The 19791-nt window shown below is 52.9% G+C and overlaps 1 protein-coding gene across 1 annotated transcript in view; it reads left to right on the forward strand.

The window, feature by feature from the left end:
* The window catches only part of LOC100897598 (cGMP-dependent 3',5'-cyclic phosphodiesterase), a 44107-nt gene that overhangs the window by 15965 nt on the left and 8351 nt on the right, over nucleotides 1-19791 (forward strand). The window contains exons 4-6 of the mRNA XM_018639595.2: nucleotides 1681-1749; nucleotides 5882-6037; nucleotides 6383-6509. Of these exons, the coding sequence (XP_018495111.2) occupies nucleotides 1681-1749; nucleotides 5882-6037; nucleotides 6383-6509 (352 nt within the window). The remainder of the gene's footprint in view (nucleotides 1-1680; nucleotides 1750-5881; nucleotides 6038-6382; nucleotides 6510-19791) is intronic.

Consider the following 19791-nt stretch of genomic DNA (forward strand, 5'->3'; position numbering starts at 1 on the left):
CCCATTCCCGAACGGATCCGGAGCTTAGCCGCATCCGTGCCGCTTCCCGGGAGAAGTCCGCTCCGATTGAGTCTCTCGAATCCGTACCGAGGGATCGCTTTTCCATCCTCGTGAGGGAAAACATTCTCAATTGTTCTCGCATCAATATCCAGCCGGGATTCAATTATTATGAATAAAACGTCCCTCTAATTGAAATTCATGTTCTCCGAGTTTCCCCGTTCGTCTCAAACTGGGTATCGGATGAGGGAGCTCTCTCAGACGAGCCTCGAACCATATCGCGGTCGAATCCATGAATGCGAACAAGAGGATTCCTATAGGAAGCGTCGGAATTTAGATTTTATTCAGCACACAGCAGAAGAGAAATCAGCAAGCTCCCGAAGAATGGAAGAGATGCGGGAGCGAGCGGCAAGATAGAGTAAACAGATCAAACACGTTCCCTCTCCTGCTCTTCCGCGTGCCAGATCTCCATTCTCCTCCCAGAAGGGTGAGGAACCACAAACAGACGCTCGGACAACAGAATCGTCTTTTCTCTGGAGGTTCTCCCCGCAGCAGTACGGGGGGGGGGGTTGCGGCCTCCAAATTTAGAATTCATTTTCGTCTCCTTCCGAACTCATCTCGGTGTGTTCATACATATGTGACTGAAGCGAAGAGCAGAATGCTACGTGCAACAGGAGAAGAGACCAGCGAGGAAGCTACCGTCAACGCGGGGAGGAAAGGAGAGCCCGACTGTTGCCTGTTGCAGCCGGTGAGCCCACCCGCTCGCTCGCGGTGTTGCATTATTCCGGACGACGCCCTTCGTGGCCTTGAAGCCGGCCTTGCCCTTTTCCCTTGCTGAGTCCAACGGCAGTCGCTCCAACACCAACGAACATTTTAGAGGAGCTTAGACCCGGGGCGGGCCGCGTGAGTGTTCACCTACAACCCACCGAGCCACCGAGCAACCGATTGTGTGCGCGAACTCACAAATGCGTCGTCCGACTTCCTCGCGTGAGGAGGGAATGAGACGAGACTGCGGGAATGGACCGGAACTGTCTCGGAAGATTGATAGGAATCTCGAAGCGGAAACCAAAAAGTTCAAACCGAGAACCGGAACATCGGGAGAGCCCTTTCGGAGTACAAAGAAGTTCAAGGGGAATAATTCTTCCTCCCGGCAGGACCAGCTCGCTCGCAGCACAAGCCGAACGCTTGTAACAAAAGACTCGGGCTCTTCCTCCCCGAGAAGTTCCTGATCCTTATTAGTCACGAATGCGCGTCAGGAGACTTCCGATAGGGCCGTGTGGAGGTCATCGGAGGCACTTAGGTAGTTGGATTCTAATCACAACATGAGAATCGGATATTAATCTGCTGTATCCAATGCTGCTGGAATGGAATAGATACGGGTCGGTACTCGCTCACTCAGTTAGCGAGTCGCTTACGGAGAGCGAATACCGTTTAGCCGGAGAGGAATAGGAGACCTGAGGGTCCTTGAGAGGTTTTCCATCATTCAACCTGCACGCGATTCCGGGAGGCCTTGACAGTCGTGCGGTAGCTCATCCGCCTTCGGTGGCAGAAGGCCGGACATACATATGTAGTTGATGCATCCGTGTACATACATACATACCTATCTAGCAACACTGCTTGGGGACTGAGCCCTCGAGGGAGCTCATCGAGACGATTCCTTAACGTCGCGCAAATGTTTTACAGGCCCACGGAGCACAACTCGTAGCGCTTCTCCAGCAGCAGAACTCTCTCCAACTGCACGAAATCCCTCAGGTGAGCAACGGGAGCGGGGCTATGTAGGAAACTCCCGAGCAAGACGGAGGAGAATTCTCGGAAGGATGAGGGCTCTCCTCCGACTCTCGTCGCGAGGGAATCCTTCGAGAAGAGATCTGGGCATCCGATCGTCCGCGAAATCGCGAGAGAGTCCGACGCTTGTTCATAGTTGTCACAAATCGATTCGAAGCTCGATTGCCAAGCAGGTTAGGGACAATGGACGCTATCGACAGATTCCACAGAGTCGGAGGAATGTTTGGAGACAGAAAACCTGGAAATTGAGTTCGAGGCGATCCCGGGGTAACCGATTCATATTCTTACTGTTTGGGGACACTTCGCTGTGATCGGGGAACTCTAGAGTTAGAGGCTTAGTTTCCGCTTCCGCGGTCCTATTGCGCCCGAAAAGGGGATAGTCCGGGGTGTACAAAACTTCCATAAGGGACTCGCTTGGATTCGTCTCTTCTCCGGAAATGCTCGAGAAGAGTCAACATTCCGGCCAAAATCATCACAACTCCTTCAGATTCGGGGCTCAGGTCTCATTTCGTTCTTATTGTCCGCCGTAGTGTCTACGTCGTTCAAGGTCACTCGACGATCTCTGAAGCTTCGGATCCCCGGACGCCTCTAGAAATATTTTCCTGGACTCACCGAGTCGGTCAGTCCGTTCCCCCATTGAGATTTTCGAGAGAACCGCAGAGAAGATGGGAAGAGTGGGAGATACCCTTACGGGGGGCGCACGGGCGGTCTCACAAGATTTGGGAGACAGTACCCGGAAAGAAGTCTTCAAATGAACTCGCTTACGCCGAAATTGATTTTCGATCGCTCTGCACCGTGGATACAAATAAGCGATTCGGTGATGGCCGTTCCCGTTACCTTCCTTCCTTGGTGCTGGGGAAATTCGCTGAGGGAACTCCAAAATAATTAACGGAGCCAGCTCCGGGTGACCTTGCGAATTCTCGGTTGGAAGAATCCATACTGTTGGCCAAGCAGCATAGTCGAAATCCGAGTTCCAGGTCTCAGTGAGCAGCGCTACAGGAATAAGAGAGCTGCCTGCATAATCTGGGGATCCGCGGAACGATCCGTACATTCGAACGACCCTCCGTGGTGTTTCGAAATAGTATGTGCGGCTAGTGTCCTGAAAGCGTGTAGTACCGTGGCCAGGGTCGCACTGAGCTTCGAAAACGCCCATCCCGCTACGGTCTTCGAATCCTGCCATGAGAGGTGGACAATTTTGACATTTGAGCTCCCTAAATGCCCCCATAGGTTTCCCCAATCTTATGGAACGGTTGATGGAACGATGACATCGAGTATATTTCACTCTCACTCTCCACTTTCACCGGGCTCAGTCTAATTCTGATCCATTGGGCTTTTCTCGTCCTTGAGACGCGGACTCTCGAGCTCTGATCGATGAGCGGCCGCGATGCGCCTCTCTGCGATCTAGCCTAAGCCTTTGCTCTCAGGCGAGTGCTCGAGTGCAAGTTTGCATCACCGTAGCTCTCGCGAGTTCCGGCTATATCTGTCTGTCTGTCTAGCGGTGAGAACACGAGTGTTGATACCAGAGCAATGTCACGTCGACCATATCCTCTCAATTCGGCTGAGTTCTGTGTCACGTAGCTTCTTTCTGTCTTGGTCCGGATTCGGGCCGCCTCTTTAGTGGCGACGGTACTTTTTCTACCGCGTTGACAAGGACCGAAGTTTCTCCTTGTCTACGGAAATCATGGAGGGGCACGTTTACGTCACGACTAAAACGTCAGAGCGGGATCTCCGGTCGAGGATCGTCCGAGTCTATTCATTCCCAAATGTATTGACACGGTGGAAATTCTGCTGCTCGATAATTTTCAACTCGATATGGCACAGGTGTTTTACGTTGTGTTTGACGTAGGACGTCACTCGCGTTCGAGTGTTATAATTGGGCAGCGGTTCCCTCGGGTCCCTCTGACGTTTCATGTGACGTCTGATACCCAGAGCCGCTTCGCTGAATACGGGAATTTTGAGGCAGTCAAGGACTTGTGCGATTGTTAAGCGAATCCTCAAATGGCGTGAAACGTGTCTCGTCAGCTCTCGGTCGCCGAGAGTAAGACGTGTTGTGATTACGTGAGCGTTTGGCCGTTAGAACCTATCCTCCACCGATATCGATTGAAGATGATCTTTTTGAAGCGGGGAGCGTCGGCGTGTGCATCGGGTATTTCAGATCGCCTACGTTGAATTTCTATAATAAACGAAAACGACTTCATCCGTGGATCGCGGCGATTGCAGCGATAATCTGTCATTTGAATAATTATAATACCGAATCTTAATCGGCCACACCCCGCATAGGATTTCCCGCATAATGCGTCTTGGAAAGTCACGTCGATTCAGAAAAGTCACGGTTCGCACCGCGGTATGATGTCATGCGGAGGAGCTGCAGGAATCGAAAGGTTTACGTCGCCGGGCTACAGCCAGCGAGACGGACGCAAGCCGCGCTAATCCGGCAGCTAACATCGCTGAAGTCGCCCTCATACGTGGCGTGACTCAGCCAAGACGAGAAGCTTTCGAGTAAAGCCCTGCTGTTTGCGACGTAAACTTTGCGACGAGCGCTCTTCCCCCCGTACCTTTTTGCGCTCCAGTCTCTCACCTCCGGCTCCGTTGACTCAGCATCGGAGTCACGGTCCGAGCATCGGTTCGGCTCGAGTTCTAGATCTGTCACTACTCGCGAGTCTGCTCGGAATTCCACGGTAGAAACAATGACTTCATGCTCCTATCGAATGAAATCTAATGATTATGCGGGATCAACGGAACTTATGCACTGATTCAGAAATTCGGTGTCGTGCATTCCACGAAAATGCCTCGGTGCCTAGGTAATCAGCTCAGCCTGGATAATAATTAAGGGCGCCTCGCTCTGCGTCAGCGACGATGCATGTTACGTGACATGGACTCTCTGTATGGATCAGCCCTCAAGTATAATACTTGTCACGATTTAGCGACAAGGGACATATAGACAATCGAGCGGAACTTGGAAGGTGTCTAAGAGACAAGGAGGTCATACAGGGAGGTGCAAACCGAAAATAAAGAAGAATTCGCTTGGCCTTCGATGATTCCATCCCCTTGTCAGGAGGGTGACTATAGCGCCAGCGAGAGAATTACGGGACGATCTCGGCTTCCTCGGCCCCAAAGGCCTGCGGGCCTGTGCCCGTCTGATCGAGGGTCCTCGAAACGAGCGAAGCTCCCCCCGAGTGAACCTTAAGGTTCTCCCCCTAACGTCCGAATTCGAGCCGAGCCCATGTCACCGGAGTCCTGGCACGTTCGCAGAGACAGTCTCGCGAGTTTCTTTCATTGTAGGGAGGTGAGGCTTAGTTCTTCGGAACAATGGAATTTCCACCCAAATTTCCTGACAAGTTGTGCCGTTGCTTGCTGGGAAGGACACGCATATGAACTGGGCTCGTGCTATTTCGGGAGCGCTTAATTGAACGTGTGCACGCCATCCAAGACATGAGTCAAGTCGTGCTTTGCTTCTCCCACCATGCCGACGAACGTGCTCGATGACTGGTTGTGGGTCATCGACTCGATTGGACGACGAGGAATGGCGAATATTCAGATTGCGGATCGCACTCGCTCGAACAAGGTCGACACAGATCCCCCGCGAGGTATTAATCAGACTCGGGGAAATACCCAACGTCTCTACGATTTTCCATACTCGGCCATTGTTGAACAAATTCGGAATTCGGGGTCCGAAACATATCCAATTTGTACGAACTGATATTGCTACTGGATTGGAACATGACGTCATCGACTGCTTAACGAGCGTCGAGGAGTTCAGCTGCCTCGCTGCTCGCGGTTGGAAGGTAGGGGGAAGATTGTCCCCTTACCCACTTCATAGAATTTCGGATAAAATCTTTCGTTTGTTTTGAACGCCCTCGCGAACACTCGCTCGCTCGAGAGATGCCTGTCGGCATTGGAATGATCCATGATGAGAGCTTGTTTGTGGCAGAGCGAAGACGGAGCTCTTCGACGAACGACGACGGAAGGCTTTTCCCGGACGGGTGTCTAATGTAGGAAATATGTCTCAAACTTTAAGACACGGTGACTTCTCGGGACGGCACATAGGAGAGTCATCCCCTAGTTTTCTCAATCACTCACCTGGCCCGTTCCCTTGTAGGTGATATCAGAGGAATTTTGTCAGCTGATCGGAACTTCACTGATGAACACCCTGCTAGTTCCGGTATACCATCCGACGAACTCTGATAGACTCACACTGGTAGCATGCGTAGCCAACAAGAGCTCGTCGCAGTTCGACGAACAGGATCGAGTCAGGGTGAGTTCTTGCAGAACGCTTCAAAATGTTCTCGATTCCTTCGACTTCACCTTTCAACTCTGACGTATGCAAGGGAAAAGAATGATTCGACCCCGTTCCGCCCGGTCTCGAACCTCAAGGAAATTCCCAGGGAGTCTTCCCTCAGATCCTGCTCTTCTATCATATGCCGGTCCCCTCGTAGCTACTCGTCCATGTATCTTTCCGTCGAAGAATGAGGTGGAACGTCGATCGCTACGGCCAGAAACAGATCTGTTGACCGGATATTGCCGCTAATCGATCAGTGGAGTTGAGGTTATCCAGGACCCCGGATACGAGCCTAAGCAGCTGAGAATTCCCTCCCGACAGGTCTCCGACTGCATGAAGGCTGTATCACCGATGATCCTCCGAACCATGGCCTACGAGGAAGAGAAACGGCTCCGGGAGGAATGCAAGAGTCTCTTGACGGTTGCAAAAAATCTCTTCACCCATCTCGGTAAGTACAGTTTTTTTTTTTGTCCGCGCCTCTCGCGATTCCCCGAAATATCACGTGAAATCACGCTCCTTCAGCGGGTCGGCGAGGGAGAAAGTAGGTTTCTACGACTCTGTTAGGAAAACCTGTCAAACATATCACGCGTTCCAAGAGCGCACTTCAAGTGACACTGCTTCTTGTCGCCCATCGATGCGGCGCTTGATTGTTGGACCAGCGCGTGTATTGAGTAAGAAGGAGAACATCGCTCGCTCGCTCGCTTGCAAGACGAGGTGCGTGTCGATGTTGCGTTTCTCATTCAAACCCACTCGAATCGATCTTGCATCTAGATGTCGCTCGAAATCTTCGATGATTACTCGGCTTATCAGGAAGCGCATCTACATCAGAAAACGATCGCGCATTCATAGAGTGACAGCGTTAGAGCTTTTCCGACGAATCGATTCGCTCACGACGTAATCGTCGCGACATATCGAGATGCTCTGCCCTGGCTCGCGCCTGGCGTCGCTGTGTCGACGCACGGAGCAGCAGGACCTGTGAATCGATCTGTTCAATAGATCGACCGCGTGTTAATTGACGTTTTCTCGTCGTCGCCACCTGGGGATAGAATAATTCCACCTTTTTCTGTCTCTCCCGAGTGTGGCTGCTCAAGGGATTGGAATCGTGCGTCGCACGAGCTCCAGACGGGAATCCCAGTTCTCCGTCTGGTCAGCTCTGGACAGTCGCTGTAGCCCCAAGGGTAGTCCAGTATATTATCTGGGCGAGCCTCGGACATGTATATTTTTTGTCCCGGGATACTCATAATTCAAGAGGCTTCCGGGCGAGACGTCATCCTTTCGGAACGGAAGCGTTCACAGCTCATGTCATACGGAAACGGCGCAGTCTCATTCCCGGGGGACATCGCCACTCGTCGTATTTTCCGGGTACCTGTAGGAAACAACTCACCAGCCGGCAGTGCTCAGGTGTGCTCTCTTTCTCTCAAGAATACCGAGACAGCTCTCTCACCGTGATACATTGGAAAGGGAGGATCGTGAAAGACATTCAGGAGCTCGGGTCTGTCTCCAGGAGGTCGGATGAATTCATCGCTCGCTCCGTACATTTGCGTCCAGACAGACCCTGGTTCTGATCCGAGGAAACGTCATGGAAAACCTTTCTTTATCGTCCCTAAACCGGTGTTCCAGGGGTGACACCGACCGAGGTAACTCCGAGAGTCTCGGGGCCCCTCGCCTCCGCGACATACGGGGAATATTGCCGTGGCTTTCAGACTCGCTGGAAAGTTGAGCTCCGTCGGGTGAGCCCGAAACGATCGATATCCGTACAAGGGATCCGTCATCTCAACGTTTGGAACAGAGGGTCGCCGATGGCCAGAATCTAGTTGCGAATCGTAAGACGTCGACAAGGCTTTTTGAAGGATTTCGCCGGAGGCCTCTTCCAAACTCGGTCGGTCATGTTGTAAGCTAGCGTTTCCACCATGGAAAGTGCGTATCCCGCCCGAAAATGTCTCCGGCCTCCAGCTTTCGATAATCGCCTCGAATTCGTGATTTCAAGCGACGCAAATTCCTGAGCGAGCGATTCCTCCGATGTCGCGAGCTGACACGCCGCATTTGCGCGAGCAAACAAGCCTCAATCCGAGGCTGAAGTTCTCTCCCTGCGAGTTAGCTCCGCGGGGTTCTCTCCCCCCTCGCCCCCGCGTGAGTGACACGGCGGGGGTTTTCATCTCGCGGACAGGCAGAGAAAGCGAGGAAAAAAAAAGACTCTTGTTTGCTGTGGTCTTCTACCGCGGAATCCAATTTCCGGGGAGCGGACACAAGAAAAAAAACACCCAGAAAGAAGTGCCGGGCTCTTTCCCCCGTATCGCATCGTTGACATCCTCCAAGAATTGTCATATGCACGCACTGCTGTTTTAATCGCGAGCCACTGGCTCGGTCGCTTGCCTGTGCGTCACGGTTGTCAATCGTACAAATTCTTGGGAGCGTCGTGCTGCAGGATGGATGTGAGAGATATGTACGTACCCGGAAGTGAATCGACTCGTCGTACTCGCCGGAACTTGCGTGCACCACGTGCCTCTAGGTTTGCGTGGTCCGAGCGGTCGCACGAACGCCGGCGACGACGACGATAATAACAATAATATCAACGAATCTCGCTCGAAGGTCCGAAGAGCATGTTTACTTGGTGCTGCTTGTGGAGCTGTTGGTGATTTAAATTCTCGAACCTCGCGGGACCCCCTCCCCCTTCCTGTCCGCAACAGTGGCGCAGCGAATTCTGCGCACCCGGCGAAATGGTAATATTTTTTCTCTACTGCCATTATGTTGCATTTTTCGAAGTCATGCCCGCTGGTTCCGGGTTTCGTCCGACCCACCACCGGCGCATGTTTGTCGATTGCTGAGATGCCGGAGACGGGGAAGTGCTTCGCAAAGTGCTCTTAGGTGCGGAGGCCGCAAACGTCAAAAAGCATGCTTTACCGAATGCGAGAAAAGAAGTAGCGAGCGAACGAATCAACGAAACGACCCTTGAACGCTGGGTATCGCTCCGAGCCGTCAGGTCAACCCTTAGAAAATATATAGGTTTTTGTCTCCCCGTGAAATATTCTCTCGGAGAGCCGTATTTCGACGCCTTTCGGCGACTTCCCACGGGCGATGAACTCGGCTTTGTATCACGAGATGCACGCGATCGATATGCCTTGTCGATGAAACCGAGTCACCTCCTCCTCTGTCGAGCTCCGCATTCGGCTCGAATAGGTTGCCGGAGATCCGCGTTCCCCCACATCCCGCCCAAGGGAACTGTATCGCTCCGAGTTGTGAAGTCACTCATTGACGTCGGATCCTGGCGAGGCAGCATCGATATTACCTCATCCATCAAAATCAAAGGACGAACGGCGGCCTTGAGAGCTTGAGGCGAGAGAGGTCCAGCCCCAGCGGGCGTGCGGTAATCTGACTTTTCGTCGTCGATATTGAGAGCTTCCAGCAGGTTAGGGACCTTTGCGGGAATGGGATCAAGTGATGATTTATCGAATACTTTTAATCCGCCGAAGTTCCTCATTCGCCCATTGATTCATACATATGACGCTTCGAGGCGTGACCATCGGAATCCGGTTTATCATTGGTGATCCTACATCTATCCGACTCTGTTCGACGCCCGCAGATAATAATTCTCGTTGGTGGTTGATTCGAAAAAAGAATTCATTCATTGGATATTTCGGAAAGCGGAGCACGGGTGGACCTTTCTCTTCACTGAAGCCCCATCGATGACCCTTCAGTTCGCGACTCTGGGAAGATGAATTCCGTCCCGCGAGCTCAGAACTCTCGCGGTTTTGACCACTGGGCGGATGGATGGGCCCTGCCAGCGAATCAGCTCGAAATTCCATGAGAAATCTCGCGGAATAGCCACAGGCGGGGTTTGAAGGGCGAACGCAAGGGGGTGCGAATCCATGGAACTCTTTATTGTACTGCGATCGTTAGGATGGCATTGTTACAAGAATTCACCCATCGCATGATCTAGCGGGTACTTTTGCTTCCAAAATCGCTCCTCGTTGTGTATTCCCGGATGGCACCGACTGCGAAAGGATGAGGATCTATCCCCAGAGCCCCTGCCGGATCAGAGATTCTGGAAGTTCTAGGATTCGTTATCGGAAATCGCGCACCGCCTCCTACGCTGCTCGAGGCTTTCGGTGAACTCCGGATTGTACCGACCCCGCTGTATGTTCTAGAGCCCCATAGACGACTCGGGGGGAAAAAACTTTTGGAGACTTCATAGTCAGAGGGTGGCCCGCGAAGACACTATTCTGAGGTTCTCAAGTTTCGATGTAAAGAAGAAAAACAGCGACCGAGCCCCCCTTCGGAGAAAGATGCGAGGTCGGAGGAGCCCGATTCTGGACGGCTTTTCGTTAGCACCAGCGATACCGCGATCTCGCTTCAGCCAGCAGGGGATCACGCCGCGATCGGGAGAAATTTCATTGCGCCACTCCACAACGATATGAATCTCGCACAGGGTTTATCCCTTTACGACGTCTACGAGCTCCGGTCCAATCAGGATCCTCGGAATCGCGAAAGAATCGAACGAATTCGTCGATTCGTCTCGTGGAGGGAAGAAAACGGTGGCTTATAGAATGATTCATCCTAAAGGAATTCAACAGTCAGCGAACGAGGCCTTTGGCCGGGAAAGCCCTCTGTGGCGCCACTTGATGCGGCGCGCATCCGCCTGCCCGTTCGTCAACGTTCTCTTCTGGCCCTTGGATATTCTTCGAGCCCTTCTGGAAATCGAGGTCGGAACGATATCGAGGTTTCCATGAATCGAAACTTCTCGAATTGACCGCGGAACGTCTCGAGGCTCGAACGTCGAGCACCCTGCGCTCTCACGATCCGGTCCCTGAGTGGGTTCCGAGACCCTTAATTGAACGATGAAGGGAATTCCTCAGATCCCTCGGACCGATGGACGCGTCGTATTCCAGCCCGGAGAACTCGAAGGGAGCTGTTCCGTCTTCCCTCAGTCAGTGTTTTCAACATTCCCGAATGACATTCATTTCCCTTGTACGACTTCCGTACGGGTTTCCTCGGTGGTCGGGTCGGGCCCACGACATATTTCTCCGTAGATGTTCTTCCTCGGTCGGAGATCAGGTCGAGTGACCGACTCTGTTGGTCGCCTGCGGCCCGAGAGAGCAACGAAAGCGGTGAATTAAAGTTCAGTGTTCGCGTTTTCTCCCGAGGAGATTTCGCCTTGAGCGAGCGGCCGGGCTAGATGGCGCCTGTGGTGGAGAACTGTCGGTAGCGGCATGCCCGCTCACGATGAAGCGTCATTTCTGACGTCACGGGGTCTACCCTAGCAAAAGCAGTCCGTCTGACGGTTTGCCTGTTCGCTGGCTCGTCAGCTCGGTCGATCGCTTACTCGTCAGCGCTCGACTGCCGCGGAGTGAACGAACCAAGCTTCGGACAACGGCTTATGAAACAAGAACACGAACGATATCTCGTCGTCTTGAGCCGTTTTGAGGCTCGTCTCGCATTGAACTGCGAACTGGTACAGGAGTTGAAGTCGGTGTCTCCCGCCGATTCGGCGCGCCCCGATGTCTGATTTTCTGCTCCGAAAATTTGTCGCCATCCTTCTGAGTGAGAAATATGCGTCGCACCCTCGAACTCATTTATTGATTGATTTCAAGAGTTCCTCGATGGATTCCGGAATCGATTGCTTCGGATGGTGAGAATCGGTGTCGGATCACTCAGGCGGCATCTCTGGCGCGGACGAGCGGCGTGGCAGTCTCGGAATTCCTGTGGATCCGAAGGGGACGGCACGGCCTAAACTTCTGGGTCACGGCTTGAGCCGGACAGACGCCGGACTCTGATGTCAGCTGTCGATGACGATGTCAGTCAGCACGGCAGACGGGCAGACACGAACGAGGGAGCGTATAAAGCGTGTCAAGCACGACAACCGCGGCGTCGAATCCATTTTAAATAGGTCCGATCGAACTATCCGATGTCAGCCCACCCAGTGGCCTTACTGCTTCGACCTCCTTATAGTTCGCTCGGTGACTTCCTGTATCGGAGGGAGTCCGCCTTTACCTGTCCTATAGAATGGACCGATTCCTTATCCACGCTCCAGACTTTGGTTGAAGTAGGTCCGAGCTCGTCGACACGGCCGTGACCAGAAGACATGTTCGCTGTTCGGTGAGGGCGGCGTTTCGGTTAATCAATGAGTGCGTGATCGAACTGGTTCGGGGAAGCTCGTCCGCCAGAACAGATGTCATGAGGATCTCATCCGCGGCCTGGAACTGCCAACTCGGGAGCCGACGAGACTCTCCGAAGACTGAATAATTGACAATCTCCGAGCTAATTCACATCCGCTCCTACGTCTCGGTATCCGGTCTTTCGCCTCGTTCTCAAGGGGTTGCTCGCCCCATAGCCTAATTGATGGACCTGTCCGCGTCCTGCTCTAGATCTTGCCTCCGAAGCATATCACGTTCGGGAGATGGACGCGATCCACGTGACTCGACGGGTGCAAAGGGGAATCAACATTCGTACGCTCCCGAGAGCTGGAGCAGGAACTCAAGTCTTTTGTCGAAAGAATTTTGCTTCCTATTGTAAATGACGCTCTTAGCCTGCGGCCTTGACACGTCGAGATGCGACGCGGTCGAGCTCGGCGGGCGATTGTCCACGGGCATTCTTCCCCGAAATTCGGTTCGGATTCGCGGAACCTCGACGATTTCCCCTCTCCCGGAGCTAGACTTTCCCGGGGGGCTTCCATCCTGCAGAAGGATCAGAACCGCTTCCTCCCCCGCCCGACCTCGAGACCGCTCTCGACGTAATTGCGCATTCCGTGCATCGACCTGACGAGTTTTTAGATTTCAATCTTCTCGCGTTCCGCACTTTCCTATTTTTGCGCGGTTCTCCCCCTCCGGCGTCGTTTCGTGCTCTCGACGGAATCGCGTGCGACCATCGCTATCCGCATCGACGGAAGGAGACTGAGGGGTCGAGGGGAAGCAGGAAGTTCAGAGAAACCGCAGGTGGATCGGTCCGAACTCACAAATGGGCCGACCGATTGTCGCGGAGAGAACCTCCGATGAGGAGCTCGATGGACGGGTTGAGCGAACGACTGACTGACCACCCGATCGATCGATTGATCAACATCCTAAAGGCCTCGAGACGTGCCAACGAACACGTTCGAATGGTCGACCGGGGAGAAGAGGACAGGGATCCGCTGTCAAAAACAGCTCGAAGATCGCTCGTAACAAGCTCATTCGCTCTTGTGCCAGCCGCATGGCTCGTTGCATGACTTGTCGACTACATAAGCTCTCCTCGCCGACATGAGAGCTATCCTTACCGGCAAAGGAGACACTCACTGTGTCGACAGCGCGGTGCTTGTTGTCAATGGAAAATCACGTAGCCTGAGACCCCGGCCTCTTTTTCCTCTTCCCGTTCCTTTTCCCCCGAGCAAGATACTGGAAAAAAATAGATATCCATTATCAGTGTGTGGTGTCCACCAACAAAACGTATCTTCGCCGTTACGCCACTGATGATCTGTTTGCTCATGGAACGTTAAGGATATCGTTTCTATGAGCGTCGTTCTCCTAAACGTTCGGGACGCTTCGCGCTCGTCGTTGGATCCCATTTGAGTGTCCCGACCGGGAATTCAATGAGAAACATCTCGAAAATCTCATTTCTGCAGAGCCATCCATCGCGCTCGAGCGACTCCATGGAAATATATATCTACTACGTTCGAAAGTACTTTGAAAGAGAAGCCCGGAACGTCATTGAGTCCCAAGCTCGACGGCCAGAAGGCATGCAAGTCAGATAAGCAGCAATTACTACGCACTCTCTGCATCTCGCTGACCTGACAGCCGGTAGAGCTAGCAGGACTCGCTCAGTCAGTTCTACTCATTCGTTTCTATTTGGTTGTGACGTCGGCTTCTTTGTAAGCGAATACATACATACACGTCAAGGGTCCGCGACTCCGTCAGCCTTTTTACCTGCCTAAAGTAATCACTGGAACGCCCCGTTCGGAGCTATTGAGAAGCTTCCGGATGAGTACTTTTGTATACTTTACGGCATGGTGTTCCGCGTCCTTCAACTCGGAATGACTCAATCGAATGCGACCATTAGAGCCTCAGGCGCTTTCCTGAGGCATCGTACTCGAATACGTATTCGAATTATCTCCTATAATCTCGAGCGAGAGAAAGGAGCCCGAGTTCGCCGTTCGAGCGCTGAACCATCGATAGCGTCATATGAATACCTGTCGCCATCTCTCGTCGGTGAATAATATCCTTTGACCACTGTCCCGGTGGAACGAGAGGGCTTTCAACAGAGGGAGTCCCAGATCTGGACGTTTTACGCTCTTTTAGAGAAGATCTGGGTAGAGAGCTTCCTCGAGCTCACTCCGATCGTTGGAGTCTGACTTGATCTTTCGCTCGGAATGACCGATCAAGTCCCAGAGCATCAAGCGGAGAAATAATAAGCTGACAAGTTCTTGATTAAGCCTTCCGCGGCTCTAGGGCAATTGAGCAAGCCTGAGCTATAATTTAATTGGACTGCCTAAGCCCATAAGACAGATGGGTGATTTACAGATACGACCCTAGAACTTCGACCGCGGCTACAATGAAGAGGAACGTTTGCCGGAAGTCATTCAGTGGTTGGCGTTCGCTTGCTTGCTCACGACCGACCCGTCACAGAGGGGACGTCTGTCGCAGGTTTTCCGACTATTTGGTCAGCCGGAAATCGATTCTCCGTTTTTTGAAACTTCGAACTCTGTCGACCCTCATGTGCTCGGTCCTCTGGAAATCCCACTGCCCTGCTCAGTCTACGGGTAGACCGGGGTTCCCCGTGTTCTACACAACCGCAGAATAATACACACCGGCACTTGACCAGCGGCATTTTTGTCTCGGCTACTAGTTTGGGCCTGTCGTCTCTCTCGTGTTGCTCAGACCGCCTCTCTGGAGAAGCCCACGGCTCCCCTATTTCAGTCGTCTCCGATCGCACACACAAGGTGTTCTGACTGCCCTGTGCTCACACATGAATGGAATTTCGATCATGTCGGCGAATGAACGGCCGTGGGAGGTTCCTATCCACCGCGCAGAAGAATTCTTGCACAGAGGAGCCGATCACATACCTAGACGACTTGGGCAGGAGGCCCGAAAACGCTTTAGAGTCATTAATCAAGCCCTTAATTCCTGACTAAGTGCATATCGCCCCCTCTGACATCCGTCCCAGCTCTAATCGATTCCTCGGAGAACTTGCTCGGTGTTCGTAAGACACATGTGTTTTTCTTTGTCCCGTGCTGCGGAGGGAGAGAGTGAGAACGTCAGTATCAGCCTGATGAAAATCAACGGTGATGGTAAACATTGTAGCATGGCGAGCTCAGCGACGTTCCGAGGAGCCTTTATGAGCTCCGAGCCACATGCGGCAGCGACAATTTCACGGAGCTGTAGGAAAAAAAACGATGCTGGAGATGCGCTCGAATCGTCCTGAGGCCTATCGATCCGCTCACCGAGCGTCGAACGAGAAGGTCCGCCTGAAAGGAAACCGATTACACCACAGATGAAACGTTTCCACGTGCGTCAGTCCGCCGCTCGCATTCAGGATCCTTACGCATCGGCAGAGCTTCTCTTAGCCCGCTGTCGCCGACGGTCAGGCTGTCCGAGCATCGGGAAGCAGAGCCAAAAAAAAAACGCCGGACAGGCGTCCGACTTCGTGTCGCCAGCGTGCGTCGGACGGATCCGTGATTTCCTCCGCTCACTCATTCAAGCGCTTCTCCGAAAGCTCACCAGATATGAGCACTCGGAAGAAATGGAAAACTAGCGCGAGAGACACCGAGATAGAAGCACTTACGGACAATCACGGTCATTACGGCTGTCGGCGCCAGCGGTTTTCGATTTCGCTCCGTATAATCATGAGTGCGAGCGGGTTTCGCCTTTCGCGCGGCCGAAAACGCCATGAACTATAATCGCGACGTCGGAACTCGATGGGACACATGAATGACGTGGGAAACTGTGCAGGCAAACAAACAGTCGACAAACAATCACTCAGGGAGCTGAAAAGCCGTATGCCATGAAACGGGAGCTTCCGCTGATGCGCGACGTCAGAAAAAATGAAAGCATCTTTGTACGTGTACATACGCTAATGTACTCGAAGCCGACGATCATCTCAATCGCTCCCTCCTGCCTCGTGTAGACCACGTCATGTGTTTTCAATTTTAAGATTCCCGGAGAAATTCAGGATTGGAATTATTTTCCCATTGCATCAGATATCTACATAGAATGGGTATTTTCAGAGATTGGATCATCCCCTTGTTTGTTATGTGTTCTCGTGCTCCCCGGCCAGGAAATAATGAAATCCTGTTAAGATTGATCGAGAGATCTGGACTCCGGGATCCCAGCCAGATCGCCTCTTTATGTAGAATCGAATTTCTCCTCCCATCATCGGACCAAAGACTAGGATTTCCGAATCGATTACACAATCAGCCTTCCTTCAACTCTCTTAACGAGTTAGGGGCCTGAGACGTCTCGATATCCGCGGAGAGCCGGGTCCTCGTCCCGAGTCTTCGAGGAATCGAAGGTCTATCGATCAGGGGAAAATCGAATGGGGAAAAAACAGGGAAAGGGGAAAGAGGCGATTTTGATGCGCTTCCGGGAGAACTCCGAATTTCTTAATGAAAGCGACGGAGCTCCTTCTCGTCGCTCCCCATGAACGCCTTAGGTTTTCCATTCTCTCTGGAAAGAGACCACTTGGAGCATATTGGAACGCATCCAATTTTCCACTCGACATGCGCATCCGACGAGAACCTGGTTAGTCGGCCATTCCTTTATTATGCCGTCCAGTTGGGTTAGGTATTACTATTCGGCTGGGAGTCATCCGGCGCATGTTCCGATTTCTCGCCAACCGGGTCGAGGGAAACCCGCCGCGTTTCTGTCCACGACTCGAAACGATGTCGGCGTCGAACTTGCGAATTTCCTCAGGCGACATGGCTCACAGCCATTGAGACCCGCGGGTCGCGTGCGATTCGCGCTTGAAACAAGACGATCTCCGATACCGGACGAGTATTCTCAATGAAATCCACTCATAGTTGTGCCAGGGTGTCACAGTCACCAGATAGATAGAACAGCTGACTCCGCCTGGACCCTGATGGCTACAGTGATGCTGATGATGACGATTACGGCGGCAGCAAAGACAGAGATGGCGGTTGTGTGGCTTCTTGCCACCGCCGATCCTCCTCTCCTCGCCTCTTGGTCGTCCACGAGCGCCGTTCCCACCTTAGACTCTCGGTAGCAGCCGCTTGGACGCACGTGAACTCGCTTCGGTACGAGCACATGCTTCAAGAGAGTGGTGAACAGTGTTGTTCGGTGTCAACTCCTCTTTCCGTCTTCCCAGCGCTCGTCATCTTGCCCGCCCGAAGGCTGCCCGTCCGCCCGACCGGCCAGGCAGTGAGCCGAGCGTTTCTTTCGAGCGGCCGACGGTCAAGCTCTACGACGACGCATATTTAGTGCGACTGTGGAAACCGCGTTCGAATTAGAATCACACGGTGTCTCCGGGTGGACTGCCCGAGAGAACCGTTGCGGGGCGCTCATCCGTTGCTGGGGTCTCATCGTCGGGGCCTCCCCAGATTTCCACTGAATCCGGTCCGCTGGGCATCAGCTTCGCTTCCTCGCCAAAATGTCGTGTACGTTGCAACGAAGATCGTCGTATGCCCTCGCGAAGACAGACTCTCAACCGACGAGCGTTGCCGTCTCGCGGAATTCCTGTCGAGGCTCTCAGCGACATTGTGAAAAGTGCGGCTTGCCGGATTTGCGCGGGAAGTTCCCGTTAGCTTCGTACAGATCTCAACTTCGTAGACTTCATATGACGCGTAAGTTCCCCGCCATTGATTCATTGGTACCATCGGGCTAAATTGGCTCGAAGACTGTCGGTCGGTCTGTCTGTCTGTCCGTCCGTCCGTCGGTCCGTCAGACCACTCCCTATCGGGTTTACCGTATCGGAGATTTTCTGAAGCGTTCGAGAGAGCGGCTCGAGCGATTTCCGAACGAGCCTCGTGGGCTGGACGTTTCAGAAGTTGGCCATCGGTTGCTCTGCTCGTAAATGAATCGTTCCGGCCGGAGCCTGCCGAGGTATATTTTCACCAAATACGAAGACCTACTCTTCTGGTCGGCCTCCTCGCCGCCATGGTATGTCTCTCGGTGCATGGCTTTCCGTGTCCTATTCCTTCCTACTTTATGGCCGCGAGACGCCAGAGGTGAGCCATTAGGTGAATGTGCTCCATTCTCCCAAAGGCAAGCTACCTAGATCAGTCGGTCGGTTGCCGAGCAGGGCACCTTTGTTTAAATATCTATCTCCCTTATAAGACATGTGCCTTGCTCCAGCAACCGTTATCCAGCTCATGAGATCGGACACCGAGGCTGCTCCGGCAATAAAAGTCAGCCAGCCACGGTAGGAAAACGTACGTCCAAGCGAGCAAACCGTTCGGAAAATCCGGCTGTCCAAGAGCGTGGACGGAGCGATGGGTGCTCTGAGAACAAGACTTCGTCTCACCAAGCATGATTACACCGTATGATCCATTTCTCACGCTGACGACAATTCGAAGGATTCTGGAGTGTCTCTTCGTCAAGGCACGTCTATCGCCGACTGCTCCGTTCCTGCTTCAGGCCATTCGGAAACGCTGGACTCGTAGTGTGTCGTTCGCGAAAAACTGCTGGCGGATTTTGATTCTCGCGGAACTCTCTGCCTCGTACGCCGCGAGCATCTGCAGCGACATATTCGAATAGAATTCGCCGGGTCTTGGCTCACGTCGCATGATCTGCAATCAGTGTTACCTCAAATAACTCTATCCGAGCCAAGCAGGCTCGCTTGACCTGCGATCTCTACACCTTGACGTTGAAATTGTTTTTTCTCCGCTCCTCGAGTTTCTCGAACTCGCTCGAAGCGGCTCGAAATGAAATATCTCGATCGTGAGCTCAAGTCCTCGATTGTCAAGCGCAACCAGCGATTTTTCGACTCCCCACTTGGTCGTCCCGAAATGAATGCTCTGTCGAGATTTCCCGGATCTGGATCCTTCGAAACACTCGGAAGCATGAGAGATACTCCTCGAGATTACGAAGAGGAAGTAGTATCTACGGAGCACGAAACAAGGCGCGTCGTTGGCTTCTCGCGTCTAAACCCACGAAACGATTAGGATGAGTGTCGCGATAACGATGACGTCGATCTCGCTGATAGGGTCAAGGGTTGTGTTCATTTCAATGTTGAGATTTTCGAAGGTCTCCGTAAGATCACCAACGGTCGCGACGAAATATCATCGATGGTTACCCGCTCTGACGTGCCAAAAGCTTTCAATCGTGATGAAGAGGCAATTCCTGGCTAAGCTCGCATTGCTACCGCGGTCGCATCCAAAGACACCGTGAGGAGTTTCCCAAGGCTAGTCGACGTCACTCGGTGGTCTTCCCGCTCTATAACATCAGCAGCAGCAGCGTCGGCATCGCCGCCAGCTCACAACCGACAGCGACCAAGCAGATAGCCAGCGAGCTGGCCGGTCGAGCATGGAAGAGAAGAGGCGGGCTTTCCACTGATGATTCTGAGGGTGAGCGCGATGTTCCAGTTCATCCACCAGCCGAGAAATTCATCATTCGACTGAGTCGTCGAGTCGCCTTCCCTTCGTTCCCCGATCTCGAGCAACTCCACCAGCGCGCGATGGGCGACACCGACCGACCGCCTGGAGGATGGAAAGATAGTTTCTCATTTTTATGAGAGAAATCAGTCGCAGCGACTCAAGCGATAATATCCTCTATGAGATAGCGAGAGCGAATGATGACAAGAAAGAAGAAGAG

The sequence above is a fragment of the Galendromus occidentalis genome, unplaced genomic scaffold (assembly GCF_000255335.2).
Source record: "Galendromus occidentalis unplaced genomic scaffold, Mocc_1.1 scf7180000077446, whole genome shotgun sequence".
NCBI lineage: Eukaryota > Metazoa > Arthropoda > Arachnida > Mesostigmata > Phytoseiidae > Galendromus > Galendromus occidentalis.